At 33.8% G+C, this 18,491-nt stretch overlaps 3 protein-coding genes and 1 long non-coding RNA gene across 56 annotated transcripts; 2 read left to right on the top strand and 2 right to left on the bottom strand.

Moving 5' to 3' along the window:
- The first annotated feature begins 12 nt into the window (after positions 1–12).
- LOC128883370 (uncharacterized) lies at positions 13–5,827 on the top strand. Of its 42 annotated transcripts, none has more exons than XR_008458903.1 (10): positions 135–321; positions 426–489; positions 645–723; positions 821–873; positions 931–1,005; positions 1,064–1,697; positions 1,749–3,266; positions 3,328–5,363; positions 5,431–5,640; positions 5,689–5,827. It is a non-coding gene; the product is annotated as an uncharacterized LOC128883370 (long non-coding RNA). The 42 variants fall into 42 exon arrangements; XR_008458902.1 differs by having other exon boundaries at positions 796–873; XR_008458883.1 differs by having other exon boundaries at positions 426–539; positions 594–723; positions 824–873.
- Positions 5,814–9,445, bottom strand: LOC128883369 (uncharacterized). Of its 6 annotated transcripts, XM_054135647.1 has the most exons (14): positions 8,980–9,445; positions 8,662–8,935; positions 8,215–8,533; positions 7,954–8,151; positions 7,212–7,902; positions 7,077–7,151; positions 6,948–7,012; positions 6,738–6,897; positions 6,621–6,691; positions 6,457–6,534; positions 6,334–6,394; positions 6,168–6,279; positions 6,066–6,109; positions 5,814–6,005 (listed from the first exon to the last, which is right to left on the bottom strand). In XM_054135647.1, exons 5-14 carry the CDS (start codon positions 7,413–7,415, stop codon positions 5,943–5,945), a joined length of 933 nt encoding a protein of 310 aa, XP_053991622.1. In that variant the 5' UTR covers positions 7,416–7,902; positions 7,954–8,151; positions 8,215–8,533; positions 8,662–8,935; positions 8,980–9,445; the 3' UTR covers positions 5,814–5,942. The 6 variants fall into 6 exon arrangements, with proteins under 6 accessions (XP_053991622.1, XP_053991618.1, XP_053991617.1 ...); XM_054135643.1 differs by lacking the exons at positions 5,814–6,005; positions 6,066–6,109; positions 6,168–6,279; ... (4 more) ...; positions 6,948–7,012; positions 7,077–7,151 and having other exon boundaries at positions 7,455–7,755; positions 7,808–7,902; positions 8,215–8,331; ... (1 more) ...; positions 8,662–8,768; positions 8,820–8,935; XM_054135642.1 differs by lacking the exons at positions 5,814–6,005; positions 6,066–6,109; positions 6,168–6,279; ... (4 more) ...; positions 6,948–7,012; positions 7,077–7,151 and having other exon boundaries at positions 7,455–7,755; positions 7,808–7,902; positions 8,215–8,331; positions 8,397–8,533.
- A 125-nt stretch (positions 9,446–9,570) lies between these two features.
- Positions 9,571–11,804, bottom strand: LOC128883368 (uncharacterized). Its single transcript, XM_054135641.1, has 13 exons — positions 11,578–11,804; positions 11,437–11,518; positions 11,208–11,386; positions 11,093–11,145; positions 10,952–11,033; positions 10,707–10,863; positions 10,556–10,637; positions 10,402–10,502; positions 10,290–10,346; positions 10,165–10,231; positions 9,941–10,116; positions 9,829–9,890; positions 9,571–9,763 (listed from the first exon to the last, which is right to left on the bottom strand). Exons 1-13 carry the CDS (start codon positions 11,704–11,706, stop codon positions 9,668–9,670), a joined length of 1,323 nt encoding a protein of 440 aa, XP_053991616.1. The 5' UTR covers positions 11,707–11,804; the 3' UTR covers positions 9,571–9,667.
- A 1,617-nt stretch (positions 11,805–13,421) lies between these two features.
- On the top strand, positions 13,422–18,373 carry LOC128883521 (uncharacterized). 7 transcript variants are annotated; one of them, XM_054135982.1, is made up of 19 exons: positions 13,425–14,395; positions 14,460–14,531; positions 14,590–14,703; positions 14,776–14,914; positions 14,969–15,468; positions 15,525–15,587; positions 15,642–15,702; positions 15,781–15,909; positions 16,063–16,178; positions 16,236–16,463; positions 16,526–16,598; positions 16,686–16,846; positions 16,897–16,984; positions 17,037–17,124; positions 17,192–17,331; positions 17,385–17,530; positions 17,848–17,986; positions 18,045–18,148; positions 18,208–18,373. In XM_054135982.1, the coding sequence occupies exons 5-19, from the start codon at positions 15,466–15,468 to the stop codon at positions 18,262–18,264; spliced, it is 1,596 nt and encodes a 531-aa protein (XP_053991957.1). In that variant the 5' UTR covers positions 13,425–14,395; positions 14,460–14,531; positions 14,590–14,703; positions 14,776–14,914; positions 14,969–15,465; the 3' UTR covers positions 18,265–18,373. The 7 variants fall into 7 exon arrangements, with proteins under 7 accessions (XP_053991960.1, XP_053991957.1, XP_053991956.1 ...); XM_054135981.1 differs by having other exon boundaries at positions 13,425–14,090; positions 14,256–14,703; XM_054135983.1 differs by having other exon boundaries at positions 14,460–14,703.
- The last annotated feature ends 118 nt before the right edge of the window (positions 18,374–18,491 follow it).

The raw sequence follows: 18,491 nt of genomic DNA, 5'->3' as shown, positions 1-18,491 counted from the left end.
AAAAATATAGGGACGCAATACAAGCCACACGATATATTTTTCCGTGAGAAGAGGATTTGTGACACGAATGTGATAATTTAGAAGTTTTTGTTATTAAAAAGTAAATTCACTCGGGTTATTGATCCATATACTCTTTATACATATAGTAATAGCTTGGATGATAATTTCTACTTAAAGCCATATGACAATTTATCAGAAGACAAAGTGTGGCAATTATTGCATACAAGCATTTTGTATGGGCTCGATACAACGATTATCGGCTTGCTTAATCTTCTAAAAACTCTGTTTGGGAGGATAATTTTTCTAAACAAGGCACCCCACGTAAGACTTCTTTTAAAAACCGTTATCTTAATAAAAAGGTGTTGTGTGGAATATATTAGTTCCACATCACTACATAAAATGAATGATGAGTGGCGTGTATAAAGTTTTTTATAGGTTCTTTTTAAAAGCCTGTCAAGATTTTTTTTTACAAACTCTCATATTTGCTGGGTTGGTTTCTTTAGTAATTAGTTATTGTTTTGGAGAACCCCACATTCTTGGTATGCTACTAGCAAACTTTAAAAGCCCGCGAAGTTCGTTTTTGATTCTAATAGAATTTATGGATGCACTGGTTATTTAAGCTGCCGTTATCATTCTTATCTTAGTGATATCGCTAAAGAACTACTGGAGAGAAAGGGTGTTGGCTACTTTTTTTGATCCTTTTTTTTTGAATTGGTTTCGATGGTAATCCATTGTGAAACATATGCTTTACAGAAAATCGACTATTGTTCCGTCCTACGGGACGGCAAATCGCAGAAATTATAGATAGATGGTGTCTTAGTAGGTGACGTTATTATTGTGGAAACAGGAGACGAAATGCTAGTGATACTTATAGTATGTCTGTATAATAATATCAATAAAAAATGTGATTTGTTTCATTGTCGGATTGAGGATGGTTTGTTCTCAAATAGAATTGTATTGTGTTGAATTTTTATGGACTTTCGGTTGATGAGTCTTCAATGACAGGTTTTTTCTTGTATAGAACTCTACATAATGTCTTAAATGGATGTGTAAACAACTGTAGGAGAGTCTTTGTGTACTCCGTAATATTCTATCCCCCCGGTAATACAAAAACATTCCATCAATTAGGATCTCGTCACTACCATTTGGGTGGCGACCATCCATTTTTTTCTAATGCTTAAGGAGCTTAGTGTCTTTTGATTCAAGTGGAGTACTTTTGTGTGTTCCCTTGTTCAGTTGCAATTTTTTTGTCTTGATGGGATTTACTTAGTAAAAACAAACAACCCTTTCTTTTTTCAAAAAGGTTCTTATGTTGAATCTGCTACGGCAAAACTTATGGTGATTGCTGTTGGGTTGCAGTGTCAGGTAACGGTTGTTTTGTCTTACTTGTGAAACGTCTAAAAACAGATTTACTTGGTTTTTCAAAATCACAAGAGTAGCATTGAATAACTATTTAGTAATTTTTTAACACACTTCACCCTTGATTGTAATAAGGGATAGGTTTTATTCGTGAAAAAGAATACGCTACGTGGTCGACACTGATTTCAGATACTTTGAGTTTGGTAGCGCGAGAAGCATTCTTAAGAAACAATAGTAGCAGTCGGTACATTTATGGAGGGAGTCTAGTCATGTTTTTTTTCAGATAGGGAACGTTCGAGACAAATGCATGATGGATTCAGAACTATCGAGTGTAAAATGTAGGTTACACTAATAAGTGTAATAATAAATCAATGAAGTAGAATTTCTAGTGAAGCTTGATGATGTGCGCCGAGTATAGGAAAAATAGTCGGAATTGCGAATGCGTTTATTCTTTTGTACAAATATTGGAAGGTAAAAGAAAAGGTTAAAGATTGTTGTTGCGTTAATAAAGAAAAACTTTAAATTTTTATGAAATTACTGACGTACGAAAAAGTTACAAGAAGAGATCACGACAGGCGACATTGTGTCGTATCATCTCCGTTTTTTTATTGAATTCCTAACAATTCTTGTTGTGTGGGTTCCTGGGGGTTCACCTTTCTCCGTGACATTGATTTACTCAGTCAATGGGTTATTCAAGTAGGAGGATTATGTTCGACATTTAGGAGCATGTGAAACCGTAAAGGAAACGTCAGATATTTGTTTTGATAAAAAAGGAACGGTGACCGAAAATAATATGAAAATGACATTGCTTCGGAATGGAACTCAAACGTATTGTCATTAAGATCTCGCCTTATTTTAAAAGCAAACATGACTCATTGGTTGTCTGGTATTGACGTTGAAACATAATTTTAATAGCATTCTCCTATATGCCGTTAAATAAAAAATGCGTTTGTGAAGCGGTGTCAAGCATTTGTGTGGACACAATCGTTTTATGTACAAAAACAGATTACTCAATGCCTACGCACAAAAGTGAAAGTAAACGAAGAATGCTTTTTGGTGCTCAAACAGACTACGCCATTCTCGACTTTGTCAAAATAGAATCAGACAATAGTGTTTCATTCATTTCATGTGGAATAAACATTAAGGAATGGAAATGTCACCATTGCGAAGCTGATTGACAACGTAGCCAATACAGAAATAATGGAGCAGCAACATTAAATGGTTATATAGCAATAAAAACGCTTGTGTTCATAACAAAAGGGTCTATAAAGTAAAATAGTAGTACTTGTTCGGGCACTGGTAGAAGTCATGTTGGTCAGTGCGTGTATGGTGTACCAATGAAAAGAAACTGAATGTCCAAGTTACAGAGTTTTATTTTGGTGTAGATAAACTTGGAAGTGGATATGAAAAAAAATTGGATAGGAACGAAGAAAACAGAAACAAGTAAATAGATATGGATGAACAAAGACAAAAACAATATACTAATGGTTCCTCGGGATTTTACATTGTTTGAAAAATTCCTTTTGGTAGTAATCATGAGTCTATGATTACATCGGTACGGTCTACAGAAGACACTAGACCCTTTCGTGTTTTTGTGAATAGTGCGGCAGATAGCGTGCTTCACTTTTACACTAAAACAGCGAATCAACATGGAAAGTTTACACCGTAATAAAAATCGGAAGGTTTCAGGAGGTTCATGTTTCAAATTAATCTTGTCGAGGGAAAAATTTGTTAAAGAGACAAAGAAAACAATCGGAATGTATTTATTGAGACAAATACGCCACTTGAGTCTTCGTGGTTTTTGTATCGCTTATGAGGATACGAGAGAGTGTATTGACAAAACCGAGGTTCTATGTAAGACATTGTTAAACACTTAACGGTGCTTAGGACGTTTAGCGGCATAAAGTGTGAGTAATTGTGGGGAGTGGGTCGTGACGCTCACTTGATTTATGTTCTGAATGATTGTAGTATCAAAGTGAAAATGTTTACTTTTTGCTGGGCTAAAGCAAGTTGAGTGTGTGAAAAGGATGCTATACGAAATAAGCCCCTAGAAATGCAATATGCTTGTAGAAATCCATTAAGGAAAGGAGTTGCAGAACCTATTAGGCAATGTCAGCGTACAGGGATTCCCTTTGGGATGATAATTGTTGATAATGTTGAAACAGTGACGAGGATAGCTGAGCAATGTCACATTTACCCGTCTACTCGTTAGAATTTTGCTTTAACCGGGGACGAGTTTTTTAATTAAGGATGATGCAGCGTTTGTCATGAAGTTTTAATCTATAGAACATCCAAAGAAACTACCTATAGTTAGATTGATCTTTCAAAAAAAATGTGATAGTCCAAAAATTCTTTTGTTATAGAAGATAACAGGGTTAGTGAGTGTTGTACTAAAAGTCGTTCTACAAAGTTGAGTTAGAGAAGTGAGGAAAAAAGTAAAATGCTTAATAAAGTACATAGTAGAGCATTAGATGGATTGCTTAAATGAAAAAAAGAATACGATTCTTGTCAAGAAGTTATAACTCTTTTCTAAATTTTCTTTAGTTGTATATTTCAGATAGGAGGAATTGTTTGTGAAACATGTCGAACAGAGGTTTGTGAGTGTCTTTTTAATAAAAAAGAGAAAGAAAAATATAGTATTGGTAATTAAGATATGATTTTCAGTGAAGACGATATGGGTTGGTGTACAATAGATGCTTTGTTACTCAACACTAAAAGTGAGATGTACTGGCAGAACACGTTAGGAAGAACAGCCAATGGATAGATAGATCAAATATACTGACATGGTTTTGGCAAGGGCTAAAGGGGTAAGAAAGAAAAAGTACTCCATGTTTCAAGAAAAAAGAAACGATGAGATCGTCGTCTATACGTGTCGATGTTGTTGGAAACATTTAAGCTTTTTAAGAGATAAAAGGTTGGTTAAATTTGGTAGCGCGAGCTCAACCCATTCATAAATACGCACTTGTGGTCGGGCTCAAAGCCTTAGGATACGTAGTAGCAGTGCCTGGAGATAAAGTGAACGATGCTTGATCTTCAAAAAAAGCTGATGTTAGCGTTGCAACGGGTTTCTCAGAAAAAAAAAGTAGAAGAACAAGCCGCTGACATAATTTTATTTGATGAAAAGTTGGAATCAATTGTCAAAGCTGTTTTATGGAAAAAGAAATCTTTACAAAAATATTTCCCGATTTCTACATTTTCATTTAACAGTAAATGTTCCTGCCGTTCTCTTCAAATCGTTCGGGACATTGTGGTTAGGAGCGTCTTTATTCACAACACCTCAATTATTGTGGGTCAATTTAATAATGGATACAGTGGCATCCCTTGCTTGGGCAGCCAAACCTCCTTCGTGAATTCAATTAAACAGCCCCCTTGTTCAAAGATAGATTCACTAGTGACGCAGGTAACCTGTAATCGACAATAAAAAGAAAATTCTTTTTCCGTAAAAAGTGATGGCAAGAGGTATATGCATACAAGTCATCTATAAAATCAGTATAAATAATTTACTCTTGTGCAATGGACCGTGTTGGATTCCTAAAAAATTTTCAACAAATAATCTCTATTAAAAAGGGATAATGATTTTTTCAATGGAATCAATTATGCGGAAATAGTAAAACAATAGCTTCAGCAAATCATATATGACTGTTTGACGCCAACATTGTATCGTGTATATAGTTTTAAACAGTAATTAAAACATGATCTACTCCGGGCATGTCTAACTGTGTCCCAACTTTTTTAATCAGACTTACACAGTCGTCATGGCGCCATTGTGTTTAATACGTTTGTTTGACTTCAAATCATATGATTGATCAATTCCAAGAAAAAACTCAGATTCTTTACAACATCATGGACGGAATTACGTTCAAAACAATTATGGTTCCCTCTTCTAATAGCGATTTGTTCCATTGAATATTTTTTCATTTAATATGGAAGACAAGCTTAAAATTGTCATTTAGATGGACTTACACATGTTTAGTGGACTGTTTGCCTGCTTCTTAGTAGTGCAAGTAATCTAGTGAATTTTCTTTTTCATCGTATTGTGACATGTTTAAAAAAAAACGCTATTTGACAAAGGTGCATTGACAATCTAATTTTTCTTCTTCGATACCCATTTTCTTTGTTCCTTGTGCGTTTTCTTATAACTGACGAGAAGTTACGTTTTACTTTAGAATGAAAAATTCCAAGTGGCTCTAATCTTTACCATCACTATTTTTGTAGAACATCACGTTCGACTGAAAACAATCTATTTAAAAACATAGGTAGGAATTTGTTAATGGTACAAAGGTAATATAACCTAAAAGAGTACCAGTCGTTTTGTTACTGTCTTTAAAGAGTGTAGAAAGCAGCGAGGTCTACGTATCCCTCTATTTATGCACAACTAGAGTATTGTAGAACAAAGTAAGCCTTAATAATTTAGAATAATACACGTTGGACTATAAAAATGGCCTTGTTATACGTTTATATTTTCTTCATCCTTCTTGTTATTTGTATATCTTTGTATTGGACACGAACAAACGAAAAAAAAATAATTAAAGGGACGTCAAACAATTCTATTGCCCACAACAAAAGGGATCAAATGAACAATTTTAATTGCAGTTGACTTTTTCTTTAATAAGTAAATGAATTTTGGTTCCAATGTGACAAGAATTCTTAAAACAAAAACAAGTCAGCCAAAAGTCGAAACAAATGTTACATCTTGTTGTGAGTACCTGAATGGCAAGAAGAATTGAACTTAAAGGTAACGTTGAAGTTCCTATACAAAAATATAGACCGCAGTCAGTACACAACACAATTTAAAGAAGACAAAAAACCTGTCTTATGCATGCCGAAACATTGACCTTTTGAATTCACAGCTACAGAAATGCGGACGTGAGAGCAAACAGCTTCTTCAGGGCTTAAGTCCCAGACGAAACGGGAGCATATCTAAATAATAGACACAATTTTCTAAAATTGCTTTGATTAAATTGACAATGTTACTTGTCCAGCAGTCACAAAGATTGGAAGAGAGTCAATGGGAAACGGTGTACCTATTTCAGGTCTAGGAGAGTACGAAATAAAAGAAAAAAATGGAACATTGGAAAATGTAAATGACTAGGTTACCTGGGATCTACGACGAAATCCATCGTCTCTTCTCTTGTGATATCATTAAGTGTTCGAACACATGTTATATGTGGAAACCTACGAAAACGTCAGACATTCTTAAAAAGAGGAAAAACTGGCGTTGTTTTTTTATTGGGTCATAATGAAACTTGTGAAAAACGTACGATGTTTCAAGTAGAGCAGCTTTTATACCCACGGTGACAATATCTAATAAATCGCCTTCACCATTTAAAACCTTGAAGAAGAAAACTATGGTAAGGTCATCAAGAAAAAACGTGTACCAAAACATTTATTGAGACTTTCCAAAAAAAATGTTGATCAATAACGAAATTCCGATCGTTAGCGAAACAAGTCAAAATATGAGAATTCACAAGCTGTGTTAAGTATCGAGATGTTATGTGACTTGTTTCATATTTTTCAGCTAAATTTGTTATTGGTGAACTGGCAATACGAATGTCTTAAAAATTTAGTAGAATTCTACAAAGGTTTACCAGTCGACATCACAAGTAACAAACGGTTGATTTCGAGAATCATTCGTGTAAGGTTGAATTTCGGTCTTTAATTATGAAGAAATAAGAATACAATTGTACAAGATGGTAGTGTTTATTACTTTCAATTACTTTCACACAGGCAATCAATTCAGCATTTGAAGAAACAACGTGAGCCGATCCGTTGAAGGATGGTAAAACGTTTTTCTACGTAAAGCAAACACACAAATGGGTCTTGTTTTAAGAGAAGGATAAGTTATTCAATACGTCAATTGATACAGGTCGAAAATCAAGTAAGCTTCTTCCGTCTAAACGATATGACGCCAAGATACTATCTTCAATATATTTGCGTCCTGATCGACTGACGACAACGTTGCTGATTGAATTTAAATGAGAAAAGGACGCTGTTGACACAGAAGATTGAGGATCAACTGAAACAACACAATCATGAGAACGGTTATGAAATGTCATGTTTTCGGTCAAGGAAGAAATGAAAATCACACACTTTCAATGTTGGAACAGGTTTGAATAGAGAAAGAAAAACTGGACTAAATCAGATCAAACAGACGTAAAACAAAAAAAAACTAACAATACACCAAGTCGTGTTCAAAAAAATAAATTTTCAATACAGAAAAATCATCACAACGTACAACTAAACTTTTTTTTTAAACGAAATGCTTGCATTGTTGTTCTTATTGACAATGAAATTACGGTAGCGACGTGCATGTTTCAATCAAAAAAATATTCGTATTCAAGCAAAAAAAAAGTTTGTTGTAAAACAAAACGGGTCAATTGCTCTGATTTCATTACACTAGTAACGAAAAACTATATGGATTGGATAGTACGCTCTTTAGTGACCTTACCCAACCGAATGGTTGGATGCATCAAGAGAAATATATTGTGAAATTTTAGAAAGTGAGCAGAGAATAGAAGAACGACTCACAGAACTTTTTGTTGACTAGAAGAAAAGTGAATGAAAATTTTTTTTCTTTTCTTTGCTGAACTTTACCTTCATACCAAAAAAACTCATCCATAAACGAAGAATATTTGTTGGTAACGAAGTCCAGTAAGATAAAGGGAAAGAATCGGTCGAAGGTTGAGGGTAAGCACATACCGTTGTGGGTGTTCTCCGCTTTGTTTTATTTGGTTGTTTTGTTGTAGGATTTTTTTTCCTCAAATTCTTTACTTTAACAGACTGTAATTTTGTCTGGACGACAATCATGACAAAGTATGATTGTATTGGTATCAGAATTAGTTCGACATTACGTACCGAACAAAAAGAAGTATTTTGAGCGTTGAGGCTTTGTTGTAACAACTGGTCTGAGACGAGTGGCGTCTGAAAATTTGGTGAGATTTCATCTAAAGAAGAGGGCTTTGGAGAAATTGACTAAGATCATTGACAACTCAAGAAGGGTATGAAGAATTTTTCAACGTTAAACAGATACGAGTCACCTTCTTCGAACAAGTTAACAGGGAAGCATGATGAGCATGAGTTGATGATTGAGAAGAAGTGTCCAAATCAAAGAAGGATTGTTCTTTTAAATGACACTCAGCTTGATGAGGTGACTCCATTGCGGCATTTGGGATTTCTACATGAAACGAAAACTGGTATTGGTTCCTTTCAAAATGATATGTTCAAAAAACATTCATACGAAAAAAAATTGGCTTTACATGGGGTTTGTATCTACAAGAATCTGTGCCTATATTATGGTATTACCTAATGGGTGGCACATTGGTTCTTTAGGAAGTGTGTCAGAGACAGAAGGAACTTGGTGACAGCTTGGTTGTACAAAAGCGTCAAGTTGACTAACGTTTTGAAATTTACTAGAAATAATAAAAAGTAAATAACAAGGAGAAAACGTTAAAGAAAAACACCTCTGAAGGTAAGAAAGAAGAGAAAGTTTTTCATTATTTAAAAAATGGAGTCGCCTGTGAATATGGATATACCGGGCACGTAATTTCCTTAAAAAGGCTGGCATATCAGCTGAATTCTAAAAGTGTTTTTTAAAACACTTTACTATTAAAGTGTTCGTACCTGTGGTTCTTGAAACCACTCAGGTAATTTGATATGACCACGTGGAATACCTTTTGGTTGCGGTGATGGAATGCCTAGACTTGTATGAAAAGGAATTGAAGAAGGTTGATTGAATTCGCAAGAAAATAATGATAATGGCTCCAAGCTGGATTTTAATGAAACCTCCTTAATTTGAAGGTTTGCATTATTTTTTTGAGAATCCGTATTTTTATCGGAAGTGTCGGAATCGCTCGAAGAAAGTGGTAATTTAAGAAAATTCATCCAATTGAAATCGTTTGAGTGAATGGGAGTTTTGTCGCATTGACTGTTTTTTTCATGATCCTCTTCCATTTGCCAAGATACAAGAAGATCATCAATGGAAGACCCATTTGATGACTGTATTAAAGGTGACACTTTTGTAATGCTTTCGTTTAAAGACATTTTGACATTTTTTTTATAAAGTGAAGAGGAATTAAAAATAGAAGAAAACACAACAAGGCATATTCGCAATGTTAACTATTCATAATTTAAACCATACATACAATACGAAATCGATGAAGGTTTCAAATGTTTTCATGTCTCGACTTTTGAAAGATACCCTTTCAACAGGAATAATCAAAGTAGACCTGATACTTTTCATTAGTTACTAGGAGTCGTGGATGCACGTAACAATTTTTTTTTTTTTTTCCTCTTATAAAAAAATAAAACATTAATTATAAACCATATATTTTGGGGTAGCTGAAAACTTCTTGTATCCTTTAACAACTTTAATAATGGCATCAACAAGATCTTTTTCAGAGACACTCTACAAGAAAGAATAATGTGACATTTATAAAGTCATGAAAAGAAACATTTTCATTAAAACGTTACCTTTCGTCGAGCTCTTATAGCATACATACCAGCTTCAGTACAAACACTTCTGATATCAGCACCTGAGATAGCATAAGTGACACAAATTAGGTATAAAATCAAAACAGTTTACCAGTGCAATTCGGACACAAACGGGCAAGCAGTTCAAATCGTATACCACCTTCCATGTTAATTGTTTTTGCATGAATACGAAATATGTTTGTTCTGCCTTCTAAATCAGGAAGTCCAAACTCAATTTTTCTATCAAGACGTCCAGGACGCGTTAAAGCAGTATCAAGAGTATCAGGTCTTAAAAAAAATTAAAATGATTTTTTACTTGTATGAAATCGTTTTCACCTGTTTGTAGCCATTAAAACTTTAATGTTACCCCTGGAATCAAAACCATCTAATTGATTCACGATTTCTACAGCATACAAATAAGGTTTAAACAACTTTTGTAGTTGAATCTATTAAAACCTAACCAAGCATTGTTCTTTGAACCTCATTATCCCCGTGAGCTCCTTCGTCTCCTCTTGCTCCTATTTTTGTAGTAAACAAAGTCAACAGAAGCTAAAATCACTTATTACGGTTTACCTCCTATAGCGTCGACTTCATCAATAAAAAGAACACAAGCTTTTTTAGACCGAGCGAGTTGAAACAGTTCTCGTACCATACGCGCTCCTTCACCAACATATCTAGAAAAAACAAAGGGACTTAATATGTACAAACATTAAAAAAAAGCGTATACTTTTGTACAAGTTCCGAACCAATCACACAAATAAAGCATGCATCAGTACGGTTTGCTACAGCTCGAGCTGTTAACGTTTTGCCTAAAAAAATAAATAAGAGATTTGTATTTCAATATAAAAGTTGTCATAAATTAAAAAGAAAAAAGGAACCTGTTCCAGGTGGACCATAGAGAAGAATACCCTTTGGAGGATCAATACCCAAATTAACAAATCTTTCAGGTTGGAGTAAAGGTAATTCAACAACTTCTCGTAACTTTTCAAGTTGATCTCTACAACCACCAATATCATTATATGTGACATCCGGTTTCTGAAATCAAAAGAGAATGGTTATTCATTAAATAGTATAATTGTTCCTTGTTAAAGGAAAAATTTAAAGAATTGAAAAAGTGTCTTACTTCCTCTACTGTCATCATTGTGACTGTTGAATCAATTCTTGGAGGTAAAGGCATTTGAATTCGGTATTTTTGTCGATCCACACTAATCAATTCATACAGGTGAGACAAACATACAAATCGTTAAAGGAAATGTTTTTGTACCCGACTCGCATTCCTTCTTCAACGTCCGTTGGGGCAACTTTATTACCTAATCCCTAAAAGAAAAAATGTGATGTTTTTTTTCATGTCGTTTCTCGTAGTAAAAATAAAAACGTACAACAACAAATTTAGCTAATTGTTTGATATTAATTATATACTGTGTATCTTCAGTATCAGGATTTATAATTTTCGTGCAGCGAGCAACTTGTAAAGGTTGAAAGTCTTGTAAGGCTAGTTTATCAGCTGCAAGATCCCATTGACTAGGAGGTGCAAGACCCGTATCAGATTCTCTGACACCTAACACACAATGCTTTCAAAAACAGTTTAAAAAATATTTGTAGACACACCGCACAAACGATTCACTTTTTGTAAAAGCTCGTCTATTTCTTTGTCAACAAGTTTACATTCCACACCATAGGCCGCTAGACCCTAAACAAATAAGAAAAGATTTTCTTCAAGGAAAAAAAAATTTTCAAGTCATGTTGTACGTAAGATTTCAAAATAGCAATATCTGTATCATCTAAAGGCTTTGTCTCCGATTCTTTATCATTTGTAACACTATCTTTTTTTGAGACGGTAGGTAATTCTTTTGTTTTTTTTTCTTCTTCGAGAGACATAGTCTTTTGCTATATATATGACAAAACAAATACAATTGTTCGACACTAGTTAATAAATTGACTTTTGCGTTTTCTACCAATGTTGTTCTGATAGAAGTTGTGACTTTTTTTTCAGATTGAAAAAATACTGTTTCAACTGCTCTTTAAAAATGGAAAAATTAATTTAAACAGCTTACACGTTTTTGTATACCCCATATCGAACCTGAAATATTTCATCATGAGATCTTCACATTTTTTTTTTAAAGAACATTCGATAATTTTTTTTCATCTTAAATAAAATATAAAAAGATTGGGTCTTTACATCATTTTAAAATGCAGCTTAACTACAAAAAGTACGCGAATATCTTTAAATTCACTGACTTTTACGACATTATCAAAAAATTTCATTTTGATAGTACCGAATACAGTTCTCATAACACAGAATGTCGAGCGAGCAGAACATTACATAAATTACATTTTACTCTTTTTTAATACACTTCTCATAACACAGAATGTCGAGCCAGCAGAACATTACATAAATGATAGTGTGATAGAGTTAGAAAAAAAAAGTTCGAATGATTGCACAATCTCGGTAACAATTTTTGTTTTCAGAGTCACTAAATGAAAAAAAACATTGCATAATAGAGAGGCAATCAATTTAAAAGAGAGTTTACAAGGTATGTTTAGAAAAACCCATGTTGGTTTATTGTTTTGAAAGGACGTCGTCGTAAGTAACACGTTTCCTTCAATGTGGAACATGAGAAATGCGTAAAGCTTATGTAGCTTGGCGATTAATTGCCTCGATTGTTTTATACACAAAACATGGATCAAGATATCCGGGTAAATCGTTAGTATTTTGGTGCTTGGCTAGAAGATTTTTCATAGAATCAACGATTATTTCTGTAACACAAAGCTTTGATAAAGCTGCTAATCCTACAACAAGTTCATCTAACTCAGGGGAAAGAATAGGAGGTTCCATTTGCAAAAACCTTTTTTGATGCCGCATATCACCGTCTCTTGTTAAAGATCTTAAGAGATACGTTAGCTGTTGTTTAATATGGTCCAACCCATCATTCTGTTGGAAAACAGAAAATGATATCGTTTTATTTAAGGCATTTGCATCGGAATTTTTTAAAGTGGAGACGGTTGGTGACGGAATAGACGCCGAGTACGGTAACGTATCGCATGACTCCATCTCTAAAGAAAGATCCGTAATTAATCGTAAAATTAATTTTGTAAATGTGAATTTTTGAAACTGAAAAGTTAAAAGATCTTCTTTCCGTACAGACTCAGCTGAAAAAGAAAGTAACTCTTGTTTAAATAAATCCATATCTTTTGTGATGTTTGTTTTTGAAAAATTTATATCGCTGGATTTAACGTCATTCAAGTGGAGAGGTTCATTGGAAAAGGTTTCTTTAGGTGGTTCTTGATCACAATTGTTGGAGAGTGCGTTATCAATTTCCAATTGTTTTATTGTCATACGCCGTCAATATAATAATAACTTTAATTTTTTTTTACTAGACTAAATGTCTTACCTTTATTAGAATGACGTATACAGTGATACAGAGTTAATAAATCGTGTATGTTCTAAGTTTTCACAAACTTGCAAAAAAAAAAATGTACCTGATAAAAAATTCTGTTCGCGGTTCTCCTTAATTATTTTTTTGTTTATTGTGTACTTTATTACAAAGCTGAATGAGTTTTTTTATTTTTAATTTGTAAGAAAAAACTGATAAAGTAATTTTTATAATAAGAGAATAAAGATTAGGGTATCAAATACATAAGAAGCGAACGAAGTGATATTTTAGGCTTCTCGTATGAATGAATCCATGTATGCGTCTGTGACGCCAGCTATTTTAGAATTTGGTCAATCATATACAAAGGTTGGCGTGGCAGGAGAGCCTCAACCTAGAGGAATCATAAAAACATATGCTTTACAAGGAAGTTATGTGAATGGATCTCAACATAACAGTCCTTTTGTAACAAAAGTATTACACTGGTCTCAATGTAAAAATCAATTATACCAGATGCTTCATAAAATTTACTTCTATTATTTACGAATCAATTCATCAGAACATAAAGTTTGTATTATAGAAAATCCCATTATGACAATTCATTTTAAAAAAGCTTTAACATGCGTCTTATTTGAGACTTTTCATGTTCCCTCGATTGAATTTCTGCCAGCGTGTAAAGTCCCGGTGTATCTTTGTGGGGTGACAACTGGACTCGTTTTAGATGTGGGTTATTCAGGAACCCGCGTGTTACCAATTTACTATGATGTACCAGTCTATGAGGCCATTGAATTGGTATCATTAAAAAGTGAAAAAGTCGATACACTGCTTTATGATTGTTTAAGAGAAAATCCTTTGAATTCCTCAATCATCAGTGTATTAGAATGTAACAAAGTAAGTAATTTAAGAAAAAAACACAAAGCTTTTTCAGATGAAGGAAAAGGAATGCATCAAAAAAAAAACGATTAATCATTTCAATGATACAATTTTAGCCTAGTGTGCCTTTACGCATGAACAGAGTACGGGTCACAAGACGTTTTTATGTGTTTCCATTTCTAGGCCATCATTGAACCGTTAAGACTCAAGTATTGTTACGTTCGAAACACTGGGGATTCAATGACTCATCATACTGAGGAGAAGCATCTTGTTATCCACGTTAAAAGGCTGAATATCTCAGTGCATTTCAGTCAGTCATCGCGGTAAAGACTGTTTAGTGCTTTTCCCAATAGTACAAGGAAATGCAGTACACTATGTTTTTATCAGATGGAAGCCTTATGAATTTCTTTTTTATGATCCAGAAGAGCAAGAAAACACCTTGTGTCATGCAATGATAAGGTAATTTCAAAACATCCGAAGGTGGAAAATGAAACGTTTATGATAATGCTAAAAAAAGATCATTACAAAAATGTCCTATGGATGTTCGACCATTTGTTATTGAGAACATTATTTTGTGCGGCGGTATCGTTGATGCCGTAGGGTTCCGAGAAAGATTTTCAAGCGAATTTTGGTACATTCCAACAACAATTCAAAAATAGTTGAGTAGGAAATTGTCAAAAAACAATGGTCATGTTTTATGTAGGAAGTTGCTTAATACGAATAAGTTTTTAAATACAAATAAAATACTTTCACGTGTTTGTGTAAGTAATCCGAAACCGTGCGGTTTTCTTCGCCAATGGGTAGGCGGTTCACTTTACGCAGCTGTTGCTATTACGGTTACTGTAAGACAAGATTGCGTTTTTAAATAACAGTTAATTCTTTCACTATTTATTTAGCTGAATTCAACGACGCTAGAACTATCAAAGTGGAAAAAAGAATCCACCTTACTAAATGATTGGATTGTGACTGAAGAAATGAACATAGATGAAGCTGAAAGTTCTTCGTCTATTTTAAAATTAGCATCATTACACTCTATCGACATTCCATAAGAGTCAATCGATTGATTTTTTTAATGAACGTCATGCGAATAATTTGCTTATGTCTTTTCCTCTGTATCTATGAAAAACGACACAGACACGAACAAAAAAAAAAGAGAAAAAACAAACACACACGACTAAGGACTTGAGTCACTTAGAAAGGCGAGAAGTCATTTTCTTAAAACTGAAATTGTGAGTCGAGCATTTCAAAGGACCATTCGACTGATGCCGCTATATGATCTCTGTCCCATTCTGTCCCTTGTGGATGGTGCTTTTGACGCAATGGAGGCAACGTTATGAGTGTTCGTTTATTTTGTTAAAAAAATAAGTTTTTGAATAGTTTTATTTTATCAAGCATGGTAAGAATGTAGAGTTATGTTTGATAACATTTATGTACATGTAACACTCACTTTAGAGTGCTATTCCACAAATTTTGAAACCTGGATCTCATGAAGATCGTGGTGAACTTGCGCGTTTGGTATGCTACTATTCAATATTTGTTATTGTCGTGAATACCTTGTCTTGTTAATAGCAATACTTTGTTGGAGCCATTTCGGTAGGCGATTTAATCAAATCCACTTTAGGACCAAAAGGTAAGCTTTAAAGTTAATGAACACGACAACGTTCAGTGTAAGGATACGGGGGCAACCACCATTTCGGGTGTCTTTTAGGAAACGATAAAATTTTACAACCTCTTGGAGGTGAAGGATCGACATCAGGAAAAACCACTATTACAAACGATGGTGCCACCATTTTAAAATCCTTATGGATTGATAATCCTGCTGCTAAAATTTTAGTCGGTAAAGAAATTGTTTCTTTTTTTTGATGATTTGTGTTAGAAAAATCAAAAAGGATTTTCATGTTATATGACATGAAATATTTTTCTTTAAAATAGCTGTTTTTATCTAAAATATCGATTTTATGGTGTTTTTTCTTTTTTTGGTTTCTGTTAGACGTGTCCAAAAAACAAGATTCGCAATGCGGGGATGGTACAACGGGTGTTGTAGTTTTGGCTGCTGAGCTTCTACGTAATGCGGAAACATTAATTAATCAAAAAATTCATCCTCAGGTAAACTGTTTAAAAAAAGCTGAACTTTCCTAAAAAAGATTTTCGTTTCACGCCTAGGTTATTTGCAGTGGGTATCGTATGGCGTTAGACGTTGCTTGTGACACATTAAAAAAGTATTGTATTAAATATACTAAGGCTGATCATGAATTTAAAGAAGCTTTATTGAATGTTGCTCGAACAACCTTATCCTCCAAGTTGTTAACTCATGAAAAAGAGAAATTCGCTGAATTAGCGGTTTCCGCTGTTTTAAGACTTAATGGTAAACCAAATTTGGATTATGTTAAGGTAAAAAAACGCAACGGTGTTTATTTGTGCTTTTATTTTTTCTCTTTCAACATGAACTTTAGATTATCAAAAAAGAAGGTGGAACGTTACGTGATTCGTTTCTTGAACCGGGTTTTATATTAGAAAAAAGTATAGGTACTCCCATTTTTTTTTATGAAAAAAATAGTGTTGTCTTTGGGCATTATTCTTAACACGTTTTGCACTCACTTTCAATGCGTTTAGGTGTTGGACAACCAAAGACCTTAACCAATTGTAAAATTTTAATTGCAAATACTCCTATGGATACGGATAAAATAAAGATTTATGGTGCGCGAGTGAAAGTTGATTCATTTGAAGCTGTCAAAGAAATAGAAGATGCTGAAAGAAGAAAAATGAGTGAAAAAGTCAATAGTAAAATGATTATTCGTTCAATGGCTAGAACTTTGTTTTGCAGGTAGAAAAAATCGCTGCTCATGGGTGTAATGTTTTTATAAATCGTCAACTTATTTATAATTATCCTGATCAACTTTTTAAAGATAAAGGTAATTTTAGTTTGAATAAAAAAATTTAACTTTTTAAAATATTATTTTTAAGGTATAATGGCTATTGAGCACGCGGATTTTGAAGGAGCAGAACAATTGGCTGCAGTCTTAGGTGGTGAAATAGCTTCTACTTTTGACAAGTACTACAAAACAACGTTGATTGTAGACTATGAAAAACAAAAGACTTTTGTAATCATATTTTTTTAGCCCTGAGAAAACCGTTCTAGGATTTTGTGAGAAAATTGATGAAGTCACCGTTGGATCTTCAAAAGCTATTCGTTTTTCGGGGTGTAAAAAAAATGAAGCTTGTACTATTATTCTTCGTGGAGCTAATACTCATATATTAGGTTGGATGATTTTGCTTTTTATTTTTTTTTGTTGATTGTTTCTTGAAAAAAAGATGAGGCTGAAAGATCTTTACATGATGCCTTAGCTACCTTATCGCAAGTCGTGATAGATAATACAGTTGTTTGCGGAGCTGGTGCAGCCGAAATGGTCATGGCCAATGCTATTGACGATTTAGCTCGTTCAGTCGAAGGAAAGCAGGTAACGACATGACATATACTATGCTAATTCTTCAAGTGTTTCTCTATCCTAAAAAAAAAAACGTTTTGTTTTTACTGACTTTTTTTTTTTTTTTAATTCTTTTTAAAACTGCACTTTATTGTAAATCTGTTTTCTTCTTTTACTCAAAAGCATTACTGAAGAACCACCGTTTTAGTTTACCAGTGTACTGCGTGGTTTCCCTGGTTCCATTGGTTGTTAATCAATTGTACTCTTACCCTTGATTTTCCTACCTACGTTTCTTTTTGTTTTGTTTTGATTTTTTCGCGCTAAGCAAATACTACTATATCTTTTATTAGAGTCTAGCTATTGAGGCATTCGCTCTAGCCTTACGCCGTATACCTACGATCATTGCTGATAATTGTGGTCTGGATTCCGCTGAATTGATCACGAAATTAAGGGCTGCACATCACGCGGGAAAATTTTATTATGGCTTGGGTACTTTTAGAAACAGTTGACAAATGCATGAAAAATATAACCTTGTTAAAATTTTCAGATGTTCTTAATGGAACCGTTGGAGATGTTCGTGATTTATGCATTATGGAATCCTATAAATCCAAATTATCTCAAATTTGCTGTGCTGGAGAAGCAGCAGAAATGGTACAGAATTCTTTCTTGGTAATACACAGTGATCATGTTTTTTTTACTTTTAAAACTAGATTATTCGTGTTGATGATATCATTCGCTGCGCACCAAGAAAGAGGGAAGGAATGTAATCAAGTGTGCATAATAAGCCAAAGGTGGTCCATTGTTATGTTTCATAGCGCGTTTCCTTAAAACTGTTTTTTGTCAACGTGTAACCTTACAAATTTTGCTTTCATTTTCATCCTGACTTAAAATCGTGAGAAGAAAAACACACACTAACACTTACATAAAAAAGCACTGTACTTTGGAATGGGTGAAATTCAGCATTAAATGAAAAAGTTGTCACGATACTAAAAAG

This window comes from Hylaeus volcanicus, unplaced genomic scaffold (genome assembly GCF_026283585.1).
Source record: "Hylaeus volcanicus isolate JK05 unplaced genomic scaffold, UHH_iyHylVolc1.0_haploid 12221, whole genome shotgun sequence".
In the NCBI taxonomy this organism is placed as follows: domain Eukaryota; kingdom Metazoa; phylum Arthropoda; class Insecta; order Hymenoptera; family Colletidae; genus Hylaeus; species Hylaeus volcanicus.
This window is presented reverse-complemented; position numbering and strand designations above follow the sequence as displayed.

Coding starts and splice junctions, on each gene's coding strand:
- LOC128883369 (XM_054135642.1), bottom strand. CDS start 9,399: ATGTCTTTAAACGAAAGCATTACAAAAGTGTCACCTTTAATACAGTCA. Junction 8,936..8,979: donor AGTGGTTTCAAGAACCACAG/GTACGAACACTT, acceptor AAACACTTTTAG/AATTCAGCTGATATGCCAGC. Junction 8,152..8,214: donor AAAATACTTCTTTTTGTTCG/GTACGTAATGTC, acceptor ATTGTCGTCCAG/ACAAAATTACAGTCTGTTAA.
- LOC128883368 (XM_054135641.1), bottom strand. CDS start 11,706: ATGTCTCTCGAAGAAGAAAAAAAAACAAAAGAATTACCTACCGTCTCA. Junction 10,503..10,555: donor GGTTCGGAACTTGTACAAAA/GTATACGCTTTT, acceptor TGTTTTTTCTAG/ATATGTTGGTGAAGGAGCGC. Junction 10,117..10,164: donor GTTTTAATGGCTACAAACAG/GTGAAAACGATT, acceptor ATTTTTTTTAAG/ACCTGATACTCTTGATACTG.
- LOC128883521 (XM_054135981.1), top strand. Junction 15,588..15,641: donor GTGGTGAACTTGCGCGTTTG/GTATGCTACTAT, acceptor TCTTGTTAATAG/CAATACTTTGTTGGAGCCAT. Junction 17,987..18,044: donor AAAATTTTATTATGGCTTGG/GTACTTTTAGAA, acceptor TAAAATTTTCAG/ATGTTCTTAATGGAACCGTT.